General features: G+C 45.3%; 1 protein-coding gene across 2 annotated transcripts in view; it reads left to right on the forward strand.

Moving 5' to 3' along the window:
* The window catches only part of dock1 (dedicator of cytokinesis 1), a 164,511-nt gene that overhangs the window by 22,889 nt on the left and 122,756 nt on the right, over window positions 1-18,866 (forward strand). For both annotated transcript variants that reach the window (XR_008833447.1, XM_056429061.1), the window contains exons 6-18: window positions 46-194; window positions 716-851; window positions 2,218-2,375; window positions 3,015-3,096; window positions 3,652-3,787; window positions 5,577-5,649; window positions 7,523-7,602; window positions 9,741-9,866; window positions 10,250-10,374; window positions 14,047-14,145; window positions 14,709-14,781; window positions 16,889-16,992; window positions 17,371-17,554. Coding sequence is in view for 1 of the 2 variants with exons in the window: in XM_056429061.1 (XP_056285036.1) it covers window positions 46-194; window positions 716-851; window positions 2,218-2,375; window positions 3,015-3,096; window positions 3,652-3,787; window positions 5,577-5,649; window positions 7,523-7,602; window positions 9,741-9,866; window positions 10,250-10,374; window positions 14,047-14,145; window positions 14,709-14,781; window positions 16,889-16,992; window positions 17,371-17,554 (1,525 nt within the window). In the remaining variant the exon portion in view is untranslated. The remainder of the gene's footprint in view (window positions 1-45; window positions 195-715; window positions 852-2,217; window positions 2,376-3,014; window positions 3,097-3,651; window positions 3,788-5,576; window positions 5,650-7,522; window positions 7,603-9,740; window positions 9,867-10,249; window positions 10,375-14,046; window positions 14,146-14,708; window positions 14,782-16,888; window positions 16,993-17,370; window positions 17,555-18,866) is intronic.

Here is an 18,866-nt window from a genome sequence, read left to right on the forward strand (position 1 = left end):
GTTCAAAGCTTCGCACGTGTTCATCCGTCTGTTTTCCGCTTTCAGGGCGACAGACGGGAGATGTTCAACTCGGTCCGTGACATGATCTACAGCCTCATCGAATGGCGTTCCCAGATCCTGTCCGGCACCCTACCGCAGGACGAGCTCTCCGAGCTCAAGCAGAAAGTCACCTCCAAGATCGACTACGGCAACAAGTGAGCATCCGGTCTTCAGAAGGCTTCCAGTCTCGTCCTCCCGTCCCCACAGCTTATATATCTCTTATATCTTCTATTGGAAATAGGTCAGTTGTGTCAGTTAATAGGAAATGACAGGTAGGTCCTCACTTAGCTCGAGGACAAACTGGAGGGGTTTAGCTTCACCAAACCATCCTGTGTTCCATCATGAAATGACAGCTCTTGCTGCATTTGCAGCGAGCCTCGAAAATCGGTTGAAAATGAAAATTGTGAATTTCCATTCTCCTCCTGTGATGAAACTTCAAACCGTTGGGCATGCAGAGAAATGGCATTGCCTCAGCAGGAGCAGGAATTCACAAGTCGATGAAATATATAGTCTGGATGGATGTTGGCAGCATGCTGTCGTCTGTGTTTACACCCTCTATAGAAGAAAGAGATGAATAAAGTAGGGGACATTCTCCTTGTGTTTTACGGTACTCTACTGGATATTCTCATATTGACGGGTTTTGGCGCTCGTTAACCCTCCGTCATTTTTGTGCTAGGTACTTGGATCTGGATCTGGTGGTCAGAGACCAAGATGGAAACATACTGGACCCAGAGCTCACCAGCACCGTCAGCCTGTTCAGAGCTCACGAGGCGGCCTCCAAACAAATCGAGGACCGGATTCAAGAAGAGAGGGTAAAGATAGAAAGGACCTGAACCTGCCGGTCTTTATCCAGTGGAACGAAGATGAGTGAAAGCCCATCTGCAGTGATGTTATGTGGTCACTCCCTGTTCTTGTTCTTTCTGCCGCATTGAATCTCAGTCAAAATCTAACACGCAGTCAAAATGTTTGCATTGGGAAAAAGAGGAGGAGGAAGGTGCATTACGGCTCTTCATAAACAATGACTGTTTGAGATAACAGGATTTCCGCCATCCCCAACTACAAAGATGGCAAATATTTGGCAGTGTGGCTCTAATGATGTCAAAGTTGGTCCATCACTGTATGCAGACTGAAACACCAGAATCTTTTGAATGGATTTCTGTCCACTGGGGTCCAGGCACTCGAGGTGCCTCGCTGATAAACTCGACTGACTTTGTCAATGTGTCATAAGGCCACATTTTTAATTTGTCCAAAAAGCCAGCGTGACATTAGCTGTCCTTCCTTTGTGCGATTGAGTTGCTCACGTGTGCCACTATACCCACCGCTTCGTAAACCGTGAATGAGGATAATTTGCCTCAGTCGGTTACATGATTGCATAAAGTATTGTGCTGCTTTGCTTATGAAAGAGATCTTGACTGACTCCTGTCAAGCAGCAAATGCTCAGCCTCTTACAATATCAAACAAACGGACAGTTTGTTTCAAGGCAAGAGGAGTGCTCACGAAGTACCGCTGCAGTTCAGTCTAAAATGGAGTTTTGACCCAATTTCAGTATAAAAGTGGGGAAAATGGGGCAGCTGCTGGTACACAAACACACTTGACTGCTACTTCAGAAAGTCCGGAACTCAGGCAGACTCCCGGTCTATTTTCCTTGGTGTATCAGCGGCATCCCTCACCTTATTGTCAGTTGGCAGTATGTGGGAGTGTCAGATGCCAAGTGCCCTGCAGTTATGTGGTCTCATCTTGTGTGACCATCTCATCCAGAGGTCCCTATTGCATATGCATGGGCAATAACAGAGTGTCCAGGTCACCGTGATAAATATTAATGATGTGGCCCCAGCTTATTTCTCAAGGCCGTCCAAGGAACGAGTTCACGTTTTTTACTGTAGATGCAATTCTGGAGATCAAGCGGATTTTTATCAACGTGTTTTTATGCCAGTGCCAGTTAAATCTTGTCTTTTGATATTACACAAACGCACATAGGTCGTGGCTGACGTTCGGTGTGCAGTTGTTCACCGCACACACAGAATCCCCTTCTTCATACGCTGATGTCGTCCCGGGGACCTTTGGATCTTTTCCCTCATTGTTTAAACGCCACAGGCCTGAAGTTACCTGCATGTGACGAAACGCGAGAGAAGAATGCCCGATATTAAATGCAATATTTTTGTCCCCACCCTCTGACAGTCTCAGAAGCAGAATATTGATCTAAGCAGGCAAGCAAAGTTTGCCTCCACGCCAGCCTTTGCCCTCTTCGTGACTCTGAAGAATGTGGTGTGTAAGATCGGGGAGGACGCAGAGGTCCTCATGTCTCTCTACGACCCAGTGGACTCCAAGTTCATCAGGTAAAGCCATGTGTGCTTATTCTCTTACCCTCTTTCGCTCATTCACAAACCAAGTTCTGTCTAGGAATTGGGTTTTTAGGCCATGTGTGCAATATTTCATTTTGACCTCTATTGTCACACCGACGGTTGAATTCCAAGTTTCTGTGTGTTGAAGCACTTGTGCTTGAACCGCCGTCTGAACTATACACTCGTGTTCTGTAGTCGACTCTCGCACACACAGTCGGGTTTCTATTCATAGCAATCGTGACAGTTGGTATTTTTAGATGTGATGTTGGTTTAGATGTTCCCTTCACAACTGAAATGAATGTCCTGTATGGACCAGATTTTGTCGAGATTGTTTTTGATGTACTCACACATACATGTGCGCGCAGAGGTGCACACACACACACACACACAAAAACACACACGACCAGCCGTCTGCTTCACATGGATTTTCTATTGTTTCTAGGATTGTGTCAGCAAATTATGGCAAGTAGAGCAGATTCAAATTCAATCTTCCGCAGCTTTGAAGGAAATAATAGTTTTATAGTTATAGTTTCATTATGTTAATGCTGTAATTCACTGTATCATAGATGTATCAATGCTGAACACATTGTAATGGTTGTATTTCATGCTTCTTTTCTGTGATCTCTCCCTCAGTGAAAACTACCTGGTGAAATGGTCAAGTTCAGGTCTGGTGAAAGACATAGACCAGCTTCATAACCTGCGGGCTGTCTTCACGGTATGTGTGTTTGCTTCCGTGTGTGTGTGTGTGTGTGTGTGTGTGTGCACGCTCGCCTGTGGTAGTCCAATGTTTATCCAGCCGTGTTATGAGGCCTGTGGGCGCCTGTTTGCAGAGCCTCTATTTGTTAAGCTCTCAGAAAGAGCTTGGCTCGCTGTATGTATTTACCAAGGCAGCCACCTCTATCTAATGGAAGGCCAAGGGCAGCAGGGGTCAGCGTGCACCCACCGGGAGCACTTTGCACATTTCTGAATTTATTGCCCACAGGACACGGATCTGGGGTCACACTCCAAGATGTTTCTGAAGCAATTTGTGGTGAAAAGTTTCCCCTTTTTTATACAAACTCATCTTCACCCAAGAAGGAGCCATTGATCGATGAGTTTGTGTTGTGCACCCTAGCGTTGCCGTGGCCCGGGAAAAAAGGGGCAAATATATACGACCTGATTGTAATGGTTTTTGATTTGTCTTACCGTGAACGTCAATGCTATTGACTCTTCAGGCAACAGCATCAGCAGTATTTTAACAACTTTTGTGTACTTCTGTTTCCCTCCCCAGGACTTGGGCAGCGAGGATCTGAAGAGAGAGAAGATCAGCTTTGTGTGTCAGATTGTCAGAGTGGGGCGCATGGAGCTGAGAGACAACAACACCAAGAAGCTGACGTCGGGTCTGAGGAGGCCCTTTGGAGTTGCAGGTAAAGCAGTCGACACGGCGAAACAGCGATGCCCTGGTAGTCCAAAAATAAACTGCAAAGTACGAGTCGTGTTGCTGTTGTCGGAGGGTACCGTGTAACACTGATTACCTTTGAACTTCGTAGCTGTGGCTCTGCAGGGATATACATCCCTTTTGTGCATGAGATCGGTGTTGGAAGTCTTTGGCCAGATGGGTAAATGTATTTTGAAAAAAAATCATAGGTACCGAGCCAAAGTGGAAAGAAGAATTGGCGTTAGATTCAGCTCCTGTTGGCACGCTGCCAGGTGTAAACTAATTAGATTGGCGTTTTGCCCGCTGTTCTACAGCAGAGCAGTCTTTTTTTTCCCCACCGCCACTTGAACAGAAGGTACATGACGGCCTGAATTATGAAGACCTATCTTTAGACATCAGCATCATTGCCGCAGTACACGGCAAGATGGAAAGCCAGATTTTTGAGATTCACTTTTTTAAGCCACCGTCATAATGGGCTTTAAATGGCTGACATGTGGCCCGTTGGGTAATAATAGAATAACGGTGCTGTAAACTCAGCTCCAGTGACTGTGAGTATTCGCTCCGTCTCGCGGCCAATTCAGTTGGAGCCGATTCAAGAACGGGTTTCTTGTTGTGGTGTCTGGCTCTGCTGGTTGAAGTGCAAATATCAAAAGTGTTAATGCACCTTTTTAGGCTTAGAAACACTAGATTAATTTTTCCAGAGGTATTGCATCACACCGCTACAATGGGAATAGCCGGTCCACTCGGAATGTCTGCTCACCTTAAATGAACCCGGGCCGAAGTTGTTGCTACCCCTTTGGGGTTAAACTTAGTTTGGGCCTTCAGGATTTGTAGCATTTCCTTCACAGACAAAAAATGGTGACTGCCCACTGCTGCAGTCACCGCGAGAACGTAACCCTTTATTTCATCGTTTATGCGCCTGCACTCATGCATTCTGTGCATGCTGGCGCCACCTCTTGCGCACACCGAGCATACATCATCCTGCGGTGGGTTGCGTGCAGCATGCCATTTCTTTGCCTCGGCCCTGTGTATTTGATAGGTGTGATGCAAAAGTTCCATGTGAATTTGTCTCGGCACAATTCCGTGGCTGGAAAATGAATGATGAAAGGGTTTGGTCCTGAGGAGGAGCTCCTGTGTCTCGACTTAATACGGTTGTTCTTGTTGTAGCGGGGTTGCGAGGTACTCGTCTCTCTGCGAGCTCTGCTAACCATCTCGCCGGCTCTGCAGGAACTCTTCTGCAGAAGAATTAATTGGGCATAACTCTTCCAGACGGGTGACCTAGGTACTCGGTTGTCGGTAAATTATGGATTTATAATCGGTTGAAGAGGGTCGGCCATTGGTCCGAATTTTTCTTTTACATTTAAATTGCCATCCCTACTTAACGGCAGACTAAAAAGAAGCATTTGGCTTCCTCTCTGGTTGAACGCTTCATGCTGGGTTCAGCCAATCAGAGCCAGCAGTGGTCATAACTCAGAAGTGTATCACAGGGTCCTGGAATACACGTGTAATGCAGCGAGGTGAGAAGTTAAAACACTGGAGGTCAACAAAACAAGATGTAATGGGCATGTTAAGTTACGCGTTTAACTGGTTTATCACATTAAGTGTGTCTCGTAGCCCCTGCATCTGCCTTAATTAGTGCTCATGAAGAAGAGCCAACATTGGCTGCCCTCACCCCCCGATGTGTCTTCGCCATGCAGTCATCTGCTGCGCTTTCACGGCCACGCTATACTCTGCAGGTCTGAAGAATGTTTTAACCCTCTCTCCTTGTCTTCCCATAGTAATGGATGTCACTGACATCATAATGGGCAAAACGGACGATGAAGACAAGCAGCACTTTATCCCGTTTCAGCCGTAAGTGGATCGTTCAGCAGCAAAATATAAATCCCGATCACCCTTCAGGGAGCATGGAGTTCCCTTTAAGCTTGGGAAAATGTTGCCTAAAATAGCAAAGTGGATACAGTTCTGCGCTTACACTTATTTACATTGTTTTGAGTGTGCAGTGTGTCAAAAGGGCGCAGCAGTTGTAGTTCATTTAATTTTTTACGTCCTTAATTATCGACACCTGATTAGCAAAGGTTATAAGACAGTGCACGCTCCCCTATTCCCCGCCGACTCAATTAAGGCAATCTCATTAACTGCTGCCATTCTTGTAGGGACTGCGTACGGAGCCGGAGTAACCTTTTCCTTCACGTAATTTCCTGCATAATTGGAAAGGCTTCAGATTCAGGCAGTTTAGCTGGCAGATCACCTCACTTAACAGTTTTATCGCCGTGCATAAATCATGGAAATTAGAGCCTTCTAGCGTGAGAAGGAACAGGTCGTACAAGGCCACGTCCAACTGTGAATATATGCCACTAAATCTTGACTTGGGTCCACCGCCCAGCAGAGGCAGGAATGGTTGGAGCCATCTACGGGTGGTATGACTGTAATTCGGACAGACTCCTGGCATCCAAACAGAAATGGAGATGGCTTTCGGTATTAGATCGAAATCGTGCTGGAATAGTTTGCCACTTTCGTTTGTCCCAGACACTCCTTAATTTTGAGTCGGAGACTGAGTGAAGCTATTCTCTGGCATGTTGTCTGGAATGAAACCAACTTGGGTTTAGATAATGTATTTGGAGCAAAAGTTCTGCGTGTGCTGAAATGATCAATGAGTTGATTGACAGAAATCAATTGATGAACAATTGGCTAATCCTTTCAGCCTTTTGACGCAAACATTCTCAGATGGAAGCTTCTTAAATGTCAGGATTTTCTCCGTCACCTTTGCTTTTATAAATAGTTTGTGTTAATTAGATAAAACCAGCAATCTGAAGCCTTCATCTTAAGCTCTGGGAAAATCGAATGCTCATCTTTCACTATTTTTTGAATCCATTCATCTTAAGTAAAAAGACTCCAGACGACTAGTTGATAAGAATCACAAAACCCGATTCCTCTGTCCCCCATGCCCTAAATACCTCATCAATGTCCCACCCTGTCCAACTCTTCAGATCCAAATACATTCAAACAATGGATCCAAATTTGAGGGAGAACCTGCAATGTTCCGTCACCGCCGTCTTCTCCTCCGCGCTCTACCTCTTCTGCTTGTTTCGAGTCCTCTCGACTGCAGAGGGCATCCCCGCCCACTGCACACAGTCCTCCCACAGCTGCCACACATGCGTTCCCAGATCACGGCCGCTACTTTCTTTGGCTCTGTACGTCACTCCGCTCGATCATTTTGTTGTCGTCTACTCCTGGGAACAAAACACAACGTTCTATTTTACATTTGCTCTCCCGGATCACGTTCAGTCTGGAGTGTACGCTGCAGAGTAAGACGTTTCCCCCTCTTTGAAAACATTTAAAGGCCACTTTCCCACTGCTCCAGTGGCACTATAAATGCTGACGGGGCATCATTTCCCAAACGATGATTTCTCTGAGTGTTTCTTCCATTCCCCATCCTGCCTCCCTGCGTACTGCTAACAAGCAGCTTTGTGTCTGTCATGGCATTCGCATCTCTCTCTGTCTCCCCCGTCTCTCTTTCATCCCACTCCTCTCCTCACAAGCATCACTCTGGTTCTTGTTCTTCTTGTTCTTGTTGTTCTTCTTGTTCTTGTTCTTTTTCTTGTTCTTGTTCTTGTTCTTCTTCTTCTTCTTCTACTACTACTACAACTACTACTACTACTGCATGCCAGCGTTGGATGACACCATTTGCCACAAGCAGCTCAACATCTCCCGTTTTTTCACCCAGGGTGGCCGGGGAGAACGACTTCCTCCAGACAGTCATCAACAAAGTTATCACCGCCAAGGAAGTCAACCACAAGGGCCAAGGTACCGTGCAAGGTTCAGACACAAGAGCCGGGGCCAAGGAGGCAACTGTTCCCACTATCAGACTTGTATTCATAAAATGTGTGACTGACTCATGCCACAACATTTTTCAATGGTTCAATATTGAGGGATAGCGACGCAGACGGCAGCAGCCAATCGGAAGATATGCTTTTAGTGGATGTAAATTGATGTTGAGTCCTGGACCACTTTCAATAATTGTTGTCCCCATTAGTTACTTAGGGTCCAGGTTGAAAAATAGCGAAGATCCCCTTTAAGAACGGGGATGCCAAACTCATAACACTGATGAAATCCCCTGGTTTTTAATTCTATAAATCTGTGTTTTGGCATATTTTGCCCTTTACAGGAATCTGAGGAGTGTAACATCAGCCATTTCTATTTTATTATTAGGAAACACTTTTGTGGTTGTAGAGTGCGCTCTTCCCTCCGCTTACATTCAGCATTGATTTTTAACGGCATACTATTGTGAAGTGCTATTACCTATGGAAAAAAAAGTTCTTTATTCACCTTTCATCTCTACTAAATATTTAAATAAATCCTTACAAGGAGGGATTCTAATTATGGTTAGAAGTTAATATGATATTTAATCTTAACAACAGTTTACTCTACTTGCTCTACTGCTTTCATCATCTTTTATACTTGACTTTGAGATGTCTTTGTACAAAGTACCAGTAACCCCAATTTACTGGATGGGAGTTGAAACTGTTCATCTTGTTAATAAGAACATAATGCTTTGTTGAGAGCTCACACTATAAATCACTGCTCCTCCTATAAATAGTTGCCCCCATCACCATGACTACAGGATGTATGTAATCCAGCTGTTAATTAAGCTGGTGAGTCTTCTGCAAAGACTGGGTCTTATCATTGAGTTGACATCTTCGGTTAGAAGAACAGCATTAGCCTTCTAAGGGATTTGTGCTGCGCGGGTGGGGACAACATGACAGCCTCCGTGGTATTGTCATGCCCTATGAAGATGTACTTGGATAAATGTCAGATCTGCTCCGACCCAGACTGAGAGGAGCATCTGTTTCGGTCACGCTTGCATATCAAAAGGCTTCCAGCTCGGCTCGTGAGGGATGTGTCACTCATAACAATACGGGTCCTGTAAAGCGAAAGTGAATAAGGCCTCAGGGTTCACAGACACCACTCACTTTAGTGGCCTGTGAAAAGGCACACTCCAGGACGACTTACATAATTGGGACCCCCCCCCACCCTCTTTTTGTGGTCATTTTCAGTCTTGTTAAGAGGTATGTGCCGACGCTGCTTTGTGATCCTGAGAGAGTATTTAGAGGGAGTGTGGTTACAGAGCCGAAGCCGGCACGCCGTGCAGTGTCCGCAGAAAAGAAGCTTTCCTCCCAACCGGGAGAAAGCGGGGGCTGTCGCTGGTGTTAAATTGTTAGGAAATATGACCCACGAAAGCCCCCTGAAGGCCCTTTTGTTTCAGAATTATTCACAGCCACAGAGGTTTCCTCTGAAGCTTTGCACTCTCAGGTCTTTCCAAGACCAATTATATAAGTCTGGGAATAACTGCACAAGCTAAATATTCTTCAATACATGTAGTTTATTCTTATATTTAAATATAAAGTGCTTAAAATTGAAGTCTGAAGGCATTGCGGATGTTATTAGGAATTTGGCAGTAGAACAGAAATATACACACACACACACACACACATATATATATATAATAAAAAAATTGTTTAATTAGTGCACAATGTTTCAGTTTGTTTATGGAAAACATTTTTATTGTGTGACTATTTCTGCAATTAGTGTAACAATAAAGAGTTAAGTCGAGTCATAAAGTAGAGAGCTTCCACAAAGGAGATCAAAGGTGCTCATGTACAGGTGGTATTGCAGATGTCAAACCAGCATCAACCATCAAGAAATAACATGAAATAGATATGTCGTTGTTTACCACATTAACAGAACCCCTCCATGTCACCAGATACAGGCTCTATAGTTGTGGTCGTGCTTTCCTAAGCACATCCCTGAGGGCAGCTCGTATATTTTTGCCTTGGAGCGGTTGGAAGCACAAGAATAAATCTCTCCTCAGTGTTCCCCTGGGGCAGTTTGCTCTCCCGACGTTATCTCGACCCCTGACCTCGTTACCTCGGATTCATCTCCAGGCCTGTGGGTGACTCTGAAGCTGCTTCCCGGAGACATCCACCAGATACGGAAGGACTTCCCTCACCTGGTGGACCGATCGACAGCTGTGGCTCGCAAGATGGGCTTTCCTGAGATCATCATGCCAGGTGTTTAAAAAAAAAAGCTTTACCATTGCTGCCTGTCTCTGCACGCTTTTGTATTACTTATTTGATTTGAATCATTCATTCAGAAAGTGAATTCGAATTAAGAGCTACTATTTTACAGCATGTGAGCTGGGGAGAACAGGACATATCATACTCCATCAAGGTTTTATGGAGACATTAGTTACTTAATGGACTGAAGTCTCCCAATAATTATATGGTGACAGATATGTTCTTACGCCACCTAAGATGGAATGAATTCTGCAGTATTGTTGTTATTATTATAATAATTATTATATAATCTGAAGGGTGAACCATGAGCTCTGGAAAACCTTTTTAAAAAGTGAAGCTGTCCTCCCATCTGACCGCCGTGTTTCTGTTTCCTGAAGGCGATGTGCGAAACGACATCTACGTGACTCTGGCGCTCGGGGATTTCGACAAGGGGAGCAAGACCAAGCCCAAAAATGTTGAGGTGATCATGTCCGTTTACGACGAGGACGGCAAGAAACTGGAGGTACGGCGGAGGAATGTTAACTTCCTTATTTTGTATTTCACACGGGTTCAGCTCAGTCTCAGCATTCAGGACACAAGCGCTGTAGCTGATCGCTCTCTCAGAGTCTGTGATGTATATATAGATAGCAGGATTTCTTTATAGCGGGCTTTCTTTAATCTCACACAGCTCAGCACGTTGCGTAACTGACCAGCGCTCCCATAAAGCAGAGTGATACACGGGCACGACTCGACACCTTTGCCAGCCGGCAAAAATGACAGAATGCAATATTGGTTCCTTGTTGTTGATCGACTGGCATTGAGTTTCGCTCACCGCTGCAGGAATCAACTTATTTCCTTGTCGGAGTCGGTTACAGACCCACGCATGTGGACAGCAGATACAGGCGGCATGGTTTTAAAGTTTACGCTGGTGAGAAAAATACGTCCAATAAAATAATGACCTTTGCTAATGAAGTTGGAAAAATCCCTTCCTCCCCGCGTCTAGTTGTTTGTCGCATATTTATGTGGAAGAAAGTCTACAATTAATTATGAAAATGTCAGTCACTGCGTTTACATGATGGTATAATTCGAATCTTGCTTTCGTCGGACTATGCTATCTTTTGGGGGATCTGCTGTTATCCCAATATACATGGCAGTGAGTAATTTGAATCATTGGCCGAAAGCATGTCATATCCGATACGATAGGTGGCGCTGTTTTCATTACAACTCGTGGTGATACAGCCATTTCCGCTTGACCTCTTCACCACTACCAACAACAACCAACAACAACAACAACATTTCGAGAAAGATGGCGAACAGAGAGCAAGGCGAAGCTACATCCCTCGACTATTCTTGCATGATGTTAATCGTGACATTATCGTCTCTTTCGACTCTTCCGACTTCCGGGTCACGACATGGGAGGGAGGAGGGCGGCGGGATCTCGAGCGTGCGCAAAGACGCAAAGTCCAGTTCCTAATCCAATTCACCGTTACATGCCACGATAGTCAAATTATCAACCGGATCGGATCGAGTTATCCAGGGGTGTTAATCGGATCGTAGTCGGACCGCACATAGTCGAACAAAGGTGTTCACATGAAACGGATAATTCGATTTCAGTCCGACTAAGCCAGTTATTCGAATGCATGTAAACACGGTCAGTCATACTTTCCAGGTTTGCAGGTGTTGCACGTGTCTTTGAATGTAGTGTTTATGACTTAGAGACTTTTGAATCAACTCTGTCTTGATTTTGGGGCCACAGTTCTTGTAATAGTTTGCATTGAGGACATTTTTCTAGTTATGAAACCGTCTCAATTTCCAACTGATGCGTCTATATGACCAAAATAATCAAACGAGACCACCAGGGGGATCGTTGGCGAGTTATTCTGAAGGCCGTTCATCGGGTCTGCTTCACGGCTCAATCAGACAAAACTCCTTCAGCTCAAATTCCCATCACGGGCGTACACACATCCGGCTTTGCTGCCTCCTCAGACCTGCAGTCACAGAAAGTTCCTCGTAGTAGCTTTATGGTATATCTGGTATTTTATTTAAAGTCGGGTGTTATTGCTCTTCTGGCACTGCGTATGCCTGTGTTCGTGGAGTGAGAGTGCAGGGACTGATGATGGAGAAGCGAATTGAGATGAGACATTGGTGGTCCTGGGGAGGCCTCCCGTAAATAGCCAATCAGAGTAGCGGGGTATTACCGTTAGCTGCCTCAATTATACACATCCGTCTTAAATTGAGAGTGCATCAGTGATTTGGCTCAGCGGGCATGGGAAGTGGAAGGAAGAGTGGTGATTATACTGTAAATATAGTTCACAAGGAGCACATGGCAGTGATGATCCTGGCTTCTGTGAGACGGTACAGGAATTAAATGACAATACAGACATTATAGACAGGGATTATTTTTGTTACGTTTGTGGTATAATTTGTAAGGCACGGAAAAAGCATTTTAGAATCTTCTTCGATATCTTACAAGCACAGATACAACAATGTGTTTCTTAATATTGGAGTGCAGTTCTCTTTGGTTTTGTTACATGTATATATGTCGTTAGATACGGTTTTATTTGCATGTTCTAGTAAAAAGTCTACTAGTCATCTACAAGAAGCTGTACTGTGTTCATTACAGTAGACATGTTGACAGTACATCAAACGGGTTTGACTTGCTCTCTCTGTCTGGAGCTCGTATGATATCCAAGATTTGGCACCGATATCAAAATGATGAGCCGCATAAACGCGGTAAATCTTCAGAATAACAACATTTGTAAAGAGGACCATCTAAGCGTACTGCAGGAGCTACGATAGCCCCGATACTTGGGGTTGAACACGGTTCGGATTCACTGCCCAGTTCTCTTCCCTCGGTGTCAATGGAACATTTAACTGCGTCTTCAAAGACTGTCGGAGCCTTCGAGATGTAAAGCTTTGAGTTGGTGACATCCATCAACAGTGATCAAGGGATATTGATCACATCCACTGGTATCATGGCCCTGCAGCTCCCTTCAGCAGCTTCCCACCGAGGAGCTCAGTCTCATCTGTTTTGCTCTCCAGGGATGAAGGCGAGTTGGTCGAAGTCTTCCTCTTTTACCTGGATTTCTATCGGCATGCAGGCAATTCTGTGTCTGAGATGAGAGAAAACTCTCATATTTAAATGTCTGAACCCGTTTCAGTCTGATCTTCGCTCATCTACATTTTCTCTTTAACCTTCGGTCGGTTTGGTTTTAATCAAGCCGTTTATGTAATGTTAAAAAGACGCCTGCGTGCATGAGGCACTTGAAAACTTGAAGTTGCCCACATTGATGCAAGGTTCTTTTATTTTAGGTTAAACCTTCTGGGTCTTTTTCTCTAGATCTTTCCGTCTGGGTCGCAGCCTCCTCATCTCATCCATTCTTCTCTGGTCTCTTCTTTGAGCTTAGTCGTCCTTCCTCTGTCTCAAAAAGGATGTGTGATGCTGAACTTATCTCTCCGACACCACACACACGCACACACACACTCACACACACTCACACACACAACCTGCGGCTAGACCTCGAACACTTTCGCCTCTTTGTCTCTCCAAAATCTGAAGCGGTCACGAATCCTGGCCTTTTAGAGAAGGGGAAAAGGGTTGCTGGAGCTAGCACCTGCTCCCTCAGATCTGCTCGGCGGGGCTGGAGGCGGGGGGGGGGGGGGGGGGTTATTCCTCATAATTGCTGGTGCCAAATCCCCCGGGAGGGTGCGTAGTGTTTTACTTCCACACCCTGACCCGTTGTAGAACTCAGGGGACCCACTAGGACGACCCATTTACATGGCTGGTTCCGTCAGCATCAGCTTGTGTGCTTCCCTGCGCCTGGCTTCCTTCCACTTCTCACTGCACGGGAGTTACAGTTCCTCCTTAAATAATGTACTTCTAATTTATTTCCTATTTTCACAATGCTGTCATAAAATTGGCAGCCAACCGGCAGGTGTGCATGCATTAACTTTATCCAGACCTTTAAAGGCCACTACGAGATAAGCTTTGTTCCCCAGGGACTACATTTGATGAAATATGTGCGAGTCAATTTTCCACATGCTGCAGGAGGCGTGCTGATGGTTTGACAGTTCTAAGAACTCAACCATCATCATTCTGCCACTTAGAACACACTTGCTGCGATGCCAGTATGACCATATATACAGTCGTATTGTTTGATAACTTGATTTGTGTCTTTTCTTTCTCGCCATCTAGAATGTGATCTTCCCCGGAGCTGGAGATGAGGGGATCAATGAGTACAAGACGGTCATCTACTACCAAGTGAAGCAGTCCCGCTGGTTTGAAACCATAAAGGTGAATATTCATCCAGACAATAACTCATTGACTACAAACTACACATACTACAGTTGTTAGTGGCGTAATAAAAACAACATTAAAATGATGAAATAAATAATTACATTTGCTTTGCTGGTGCTCGCTGAAAGATGCAGGATTGACAGGATGGGTTTAAAAATAATCCACATTATATTGTCAGGGAAATGCTGTGACTTATTGTAGATTTAGTTAATGTAAAGCACTTTGTAATCAATAACGACGACTCAAACCGTTTGTAACCAAATTACAAACGCCTCAGCAGTGCATTTCACAGACACTCTCGGCCCTGCTGAGAGTTTAGCGCCATTAGCTGTTAGCTCGCCACGGGGAAGGTCTCAGTTTGTCCTTGTCTGTTTTATATCGACAACGGGACGACGTTAGTCTCACTCTGTTGCAAACTATTCTACGTGTCATTGGTTTCAAATAATTTTTGAGAGTATGACTAGAAATTCGGGCCTTTTTTTTGCCACTAAAAAAAAAAGTGCTTTACGAGTTCATGGCTGCAGATGCCTCACAGGGTCCCTCTCTGTCCTTCAACTCAGGTTGCTATCCCGATCGAGGACGTGAACCGGAGCCACTTGCGGTTTACCTTTCGCCACCGCTCATCGCAAGACTGTGAGTACAAATATCAGATCGTCAGTTTTGCCGATGAACAGCTGTAAAAAATTGGCTGCTAATCTATCCGCAGCAAAAACAAATGGAAGATATCCAATCGGAGCAGATGTGCTGCACGGTGATAAATACTTTGAAGCTCACCCTTTGTCCCATTCATCCGAGGTATTAGCTCGTCCCTGCACAAAGCAGCATCATGAAATGGCTCGTCAGATGCTACAGCTGGGATGTGAAAAATGCCTGAGGAGACCCAGTTGTTTATTGGGACCGGTGTCGGGCCGAATGCAGCCAGTGTCGCTTCGCCTTCTGTTTTTAATTTTGGTGGCGTAGAGAGCACGGAAGCCTGCTATATGGCAGCCCTGCTTTCCCATCTGCCTGCCACATGGCGAGGCCATCCCTCCAGCAGGAAGTGGTGCAGGCTAAAACAATTTCGGTGGGGTACTGGGAGCCACGTCGGGTGTATACCATGACATACGCGGTAAACAGCCAGGTCATAGGGAGGATGTCAGCAGAGGGAAGTATAGCTTTCCTTTTGTGAAGCAATCTGCAGCTGCTGTCATCCTCCAGGTCCAAAATCCTTCAGCTCTGTTGCCCTCGCAGGTGGTCCGGAGGAAAGCGCCAGGACTCCGAGCTCGGTGCTGGCTTTTAATCCACTTGGAGAGCCTTCTTGTCATGCTTGGCAGCTTCCTTCCGCGGGGACTAATGCCGTTACGAGGCAGGCCTTTGAAACTCTGTGACTTGCTCTTATCTGGCTGTAATGGTTGATTTAGAAACTGGCTCACCTCAAGCGACTCTTGGACTGGAGGGGCACGCTGATGCTGCCAAACTTTAACTCGTCACTGACGATTGACAATAGAGGGATGCGTTGGAAACGCATGTTGGCTGAATTCTATGAGGTGGCGTAGGCCTTTTTATTTCCCTGTCAGTGAGTGTTAACATTGTATCCCATCACAGAGACACCTGGTCATTCATATCCCTGTACACATTAATCTAACTTCCAAGTTTCTGATTGGCTGCATCTGTGATGGCGTCAAGCCGCTCGGTATTTCCTCCACAGAGTTGCCTTTTGGATTTCTGGTTCCCTGTAAATCTGTTGCATATTCCACTCATATACAGGACATGCTGGATTTTAGCTTTTTCATTTGGATCATAGATAATGCCAGTCAACTGATGCAATGTACCCTCTCCATAACCATGTGTCAGACCTTCATATCGAGGTCTGATAACTACCTTAAATCTGATTGGCTGAAGAAAATGCATCTCTGTCCTGAAAGTGACCCTTCCCCCACAAACAATGCAGAGTCTCTTTCTCTCTGTAGGAAGTCTCTAATAAATTGTTCTCGACTGGGTGGCATGCATACAGTGTTTTCCCTCCACTGGTTCCTCTCAAGCCGGCCCAGCAATTATTCACCGGCGAGGCTGCAGGCAGCAAACCAATGAGGTGATTTATGCAGATCCAATGCGTGAGATACTCCGATGAATCACGTCTCCCTGCATGTACATTTGAGCTTGTTGATCCATGATGATATATGTTGGCCTCTCCAGACGCTTGGTTACAGGACAAAGTCATAACTCTCATGTCTTGTTTATGCAGCGCTTCCCCCTGTGTGTGTGTGTGTGTGTGTGTGTGTGCACAATGAGCATCCTTCACCCTGGAGGGATTACACAAACTGTTCACCGCTGCACAAACTGTTCACCGCTGCATCAAGTGCAAGTGTTTATTCATACGCTAACAGGAAGTGGACTCGCGGGAGATCTTAATCCAAATCGTGTGGCTTTAATATTATTAATAAGCTATGATGATAGCTCAGACGCTGCATTTATCGGCTTTTAATTGAATCATTTCTGTCATTGCACCTCCCACTTTTCCCACAACTCAATCACACCCATTTGTATTTGCTCTTCGTGTAGTAATAATAGATACGTTCTGAACAGATACAGGCACAGCGTTGAAAGACATCATCAGGAGGAGGAGGAGGAGGAGGAGGAGGAGGAGGAAGAGTTTGTTGAGCTGACTCGGAACCTGTTAGATTTACATTTGGGATTATCAGTTTTTATTTGTCTGCTAGCTTGTTCATGACTGAGGAACATTTGTTTTTCTTCCCTGCAGCCAAAGACAAGTCGGAGAAGACATTCGCTCTGGCTTTTGTGAAGTTGATGAGGTACGACGGGACGACCCTGAGGGACGGCGAGCACGATCTCATCGTGTACAAGGTAAATGAGAAGTGGTGCGCCCTGTGGCGACGAGCCGGCCCTCGTGACCACAGTCCAAGTAGAAGAATTGTCCCCATCTCATTAGTAGTTATCGCTTCTCTGCCTTCTACCCCTGCAATGAAAGGAAATTACTTTCCAATTAAAATCCCTTGTATAATGATACCTTTACTGTGCACATTTATCTCAATAGAAAAGGTAATGTAGGAAAAAATTCTCTCAATTATATTTTTTATCAGTCAGTTACTGTTTGGCAAATAACTCACAGTAAAACACAATTTAAAGCATTTAAAAAACATTCAAAACAATCCACGGTACTAGAACAAAGACTTTATGACGACTCAAAGAGCAGATTTCACGCGTCTTTTCCTGGGAACCCAGGCAGAAGCAAAGAAGTTGGAGGACTCTTCTCTGTACTTGTGCCTGCCCGCCACCAAGCTGGAGCTGGAGGAGAAGGGCTACTCCACCACGGGCAAGAACTCCCAGAACCTGGGCAACTGCTCCATCAGCAAGGACTCCTTCCAGATCTCCACCCTGGTCTGCTCCACCAAGCTCACGCAGAACGGTAACGCCTTTTACGCTCCACTCTCTCTATTGTCCTTCATTCTCTGCTCTACAAAGTGTTTTCTGCAGACACACTCATCTGTACAGCGGTAGAAGTACTTGTCCGAACGCCACTCGTAAACGTTTGCTTGTTTGCAGCCCGGGGGAAATTGGTCTTCCGGACGTTATCATTTTCCTCTTTTGATGGTTGTCCTTCATCTTTTTCTCCTCCTGACCTACTTCCTCCTCCTCGCCTCCCTTCTCGCAGCCGGTGTCAGTCAGTCCACCGATGCTCTGCTTCCAGAGTAAGTCTTGCAGAGTAATTTCCCAGGGTGCTGCGAAGATCTACATTTAATGAGCTTAAGAAATCCCCATCTCTGCTCTGTGGCTAATGGATTAGGGGTTTGGCTTCTTTGTCCCCCCCAGCCTTTACATATGTTTCTATATCCCAGCAGACGGTACTCTTGGACATGTTGGTATTTTCAGGCTGTGCTAACATTGCGGTCATCTCTGTGTGCTTTGTGGGAAAAGCTGCTCCGCTGCGTGTAAGCGGTCAAATGCTCCTCGCTCCGATTTCACAGTCACACCATCCTAAATGTCTGCGTGGCTTTTTCTTTGTTCTTTTTTTGCGTATGTAGGACTTAGTCACCATTGATATTGGAGCCTAAACGAAAGCTTCCTCATTCCTCTCGGTGTCGTTTGGACAAACGCACACAAACACACATAAACACACATAAATACACACGCACACACCCACACACAGAGAGATCCACACCGCAGGCGAGCTTTGACTCAAATATAAATTAATTGTTTTGCTCGCCCAAAAGCAACAACCTGTTTAAATATGGAGTTTTTTGTGCCCTTAAGTTTTTATTCATGCTAACACAAAGATCATTTTAAATAGTCGGACAAGGGCAACGTGAAGGATCCGCTCGGAGTGAACTGTTGACCGGATGTTTTGTGTGGCCGAGTTCTTTGCGCTCTTTTCATGTAGTCTTATGTATCCCTGTAGAAAAGAAGCCCTACAAACCTGTTCATTTTATTCATGTGCGAAATATGATATAATCCTGAGGTGTTATTGCAAAGTAGGCCGGAGAATATCAGCAATTTGTGGGGTGTTGAATCCACCAAAGTCCTCTCTTAAAGCGTGTAGCTTTAATAAAGGATAATTGCGCCTCTTTACAACTCGACTTTACCGTAGTGAACGAGGAAGATGGAAACATCGCTTTGATGTTCAGCCCCCCCCCCACAATTCTGGTGATAATCCCTCACTGCATGGAAAACTGCATGCACATTACGGCAGAAACAAAGGGTGGAAGTTAATCCAGTAGTTT

Source organism: Pseudoliparis swirei, chromosome 13, assembly GCF_029220125.1.
Source record: "Pseudoliparis swirei isolate HS2019 ecotype Mariana Trench chromosome 13, NWPU_hadal_v1, whole genome shotgun sequence".
Lineage (NCBI taxonomy): Eukaryota > Metazoa > Chordata > Actinopteri > Perciformes > Liparidae > Pseudoliparis > Pseudoliparis swirei.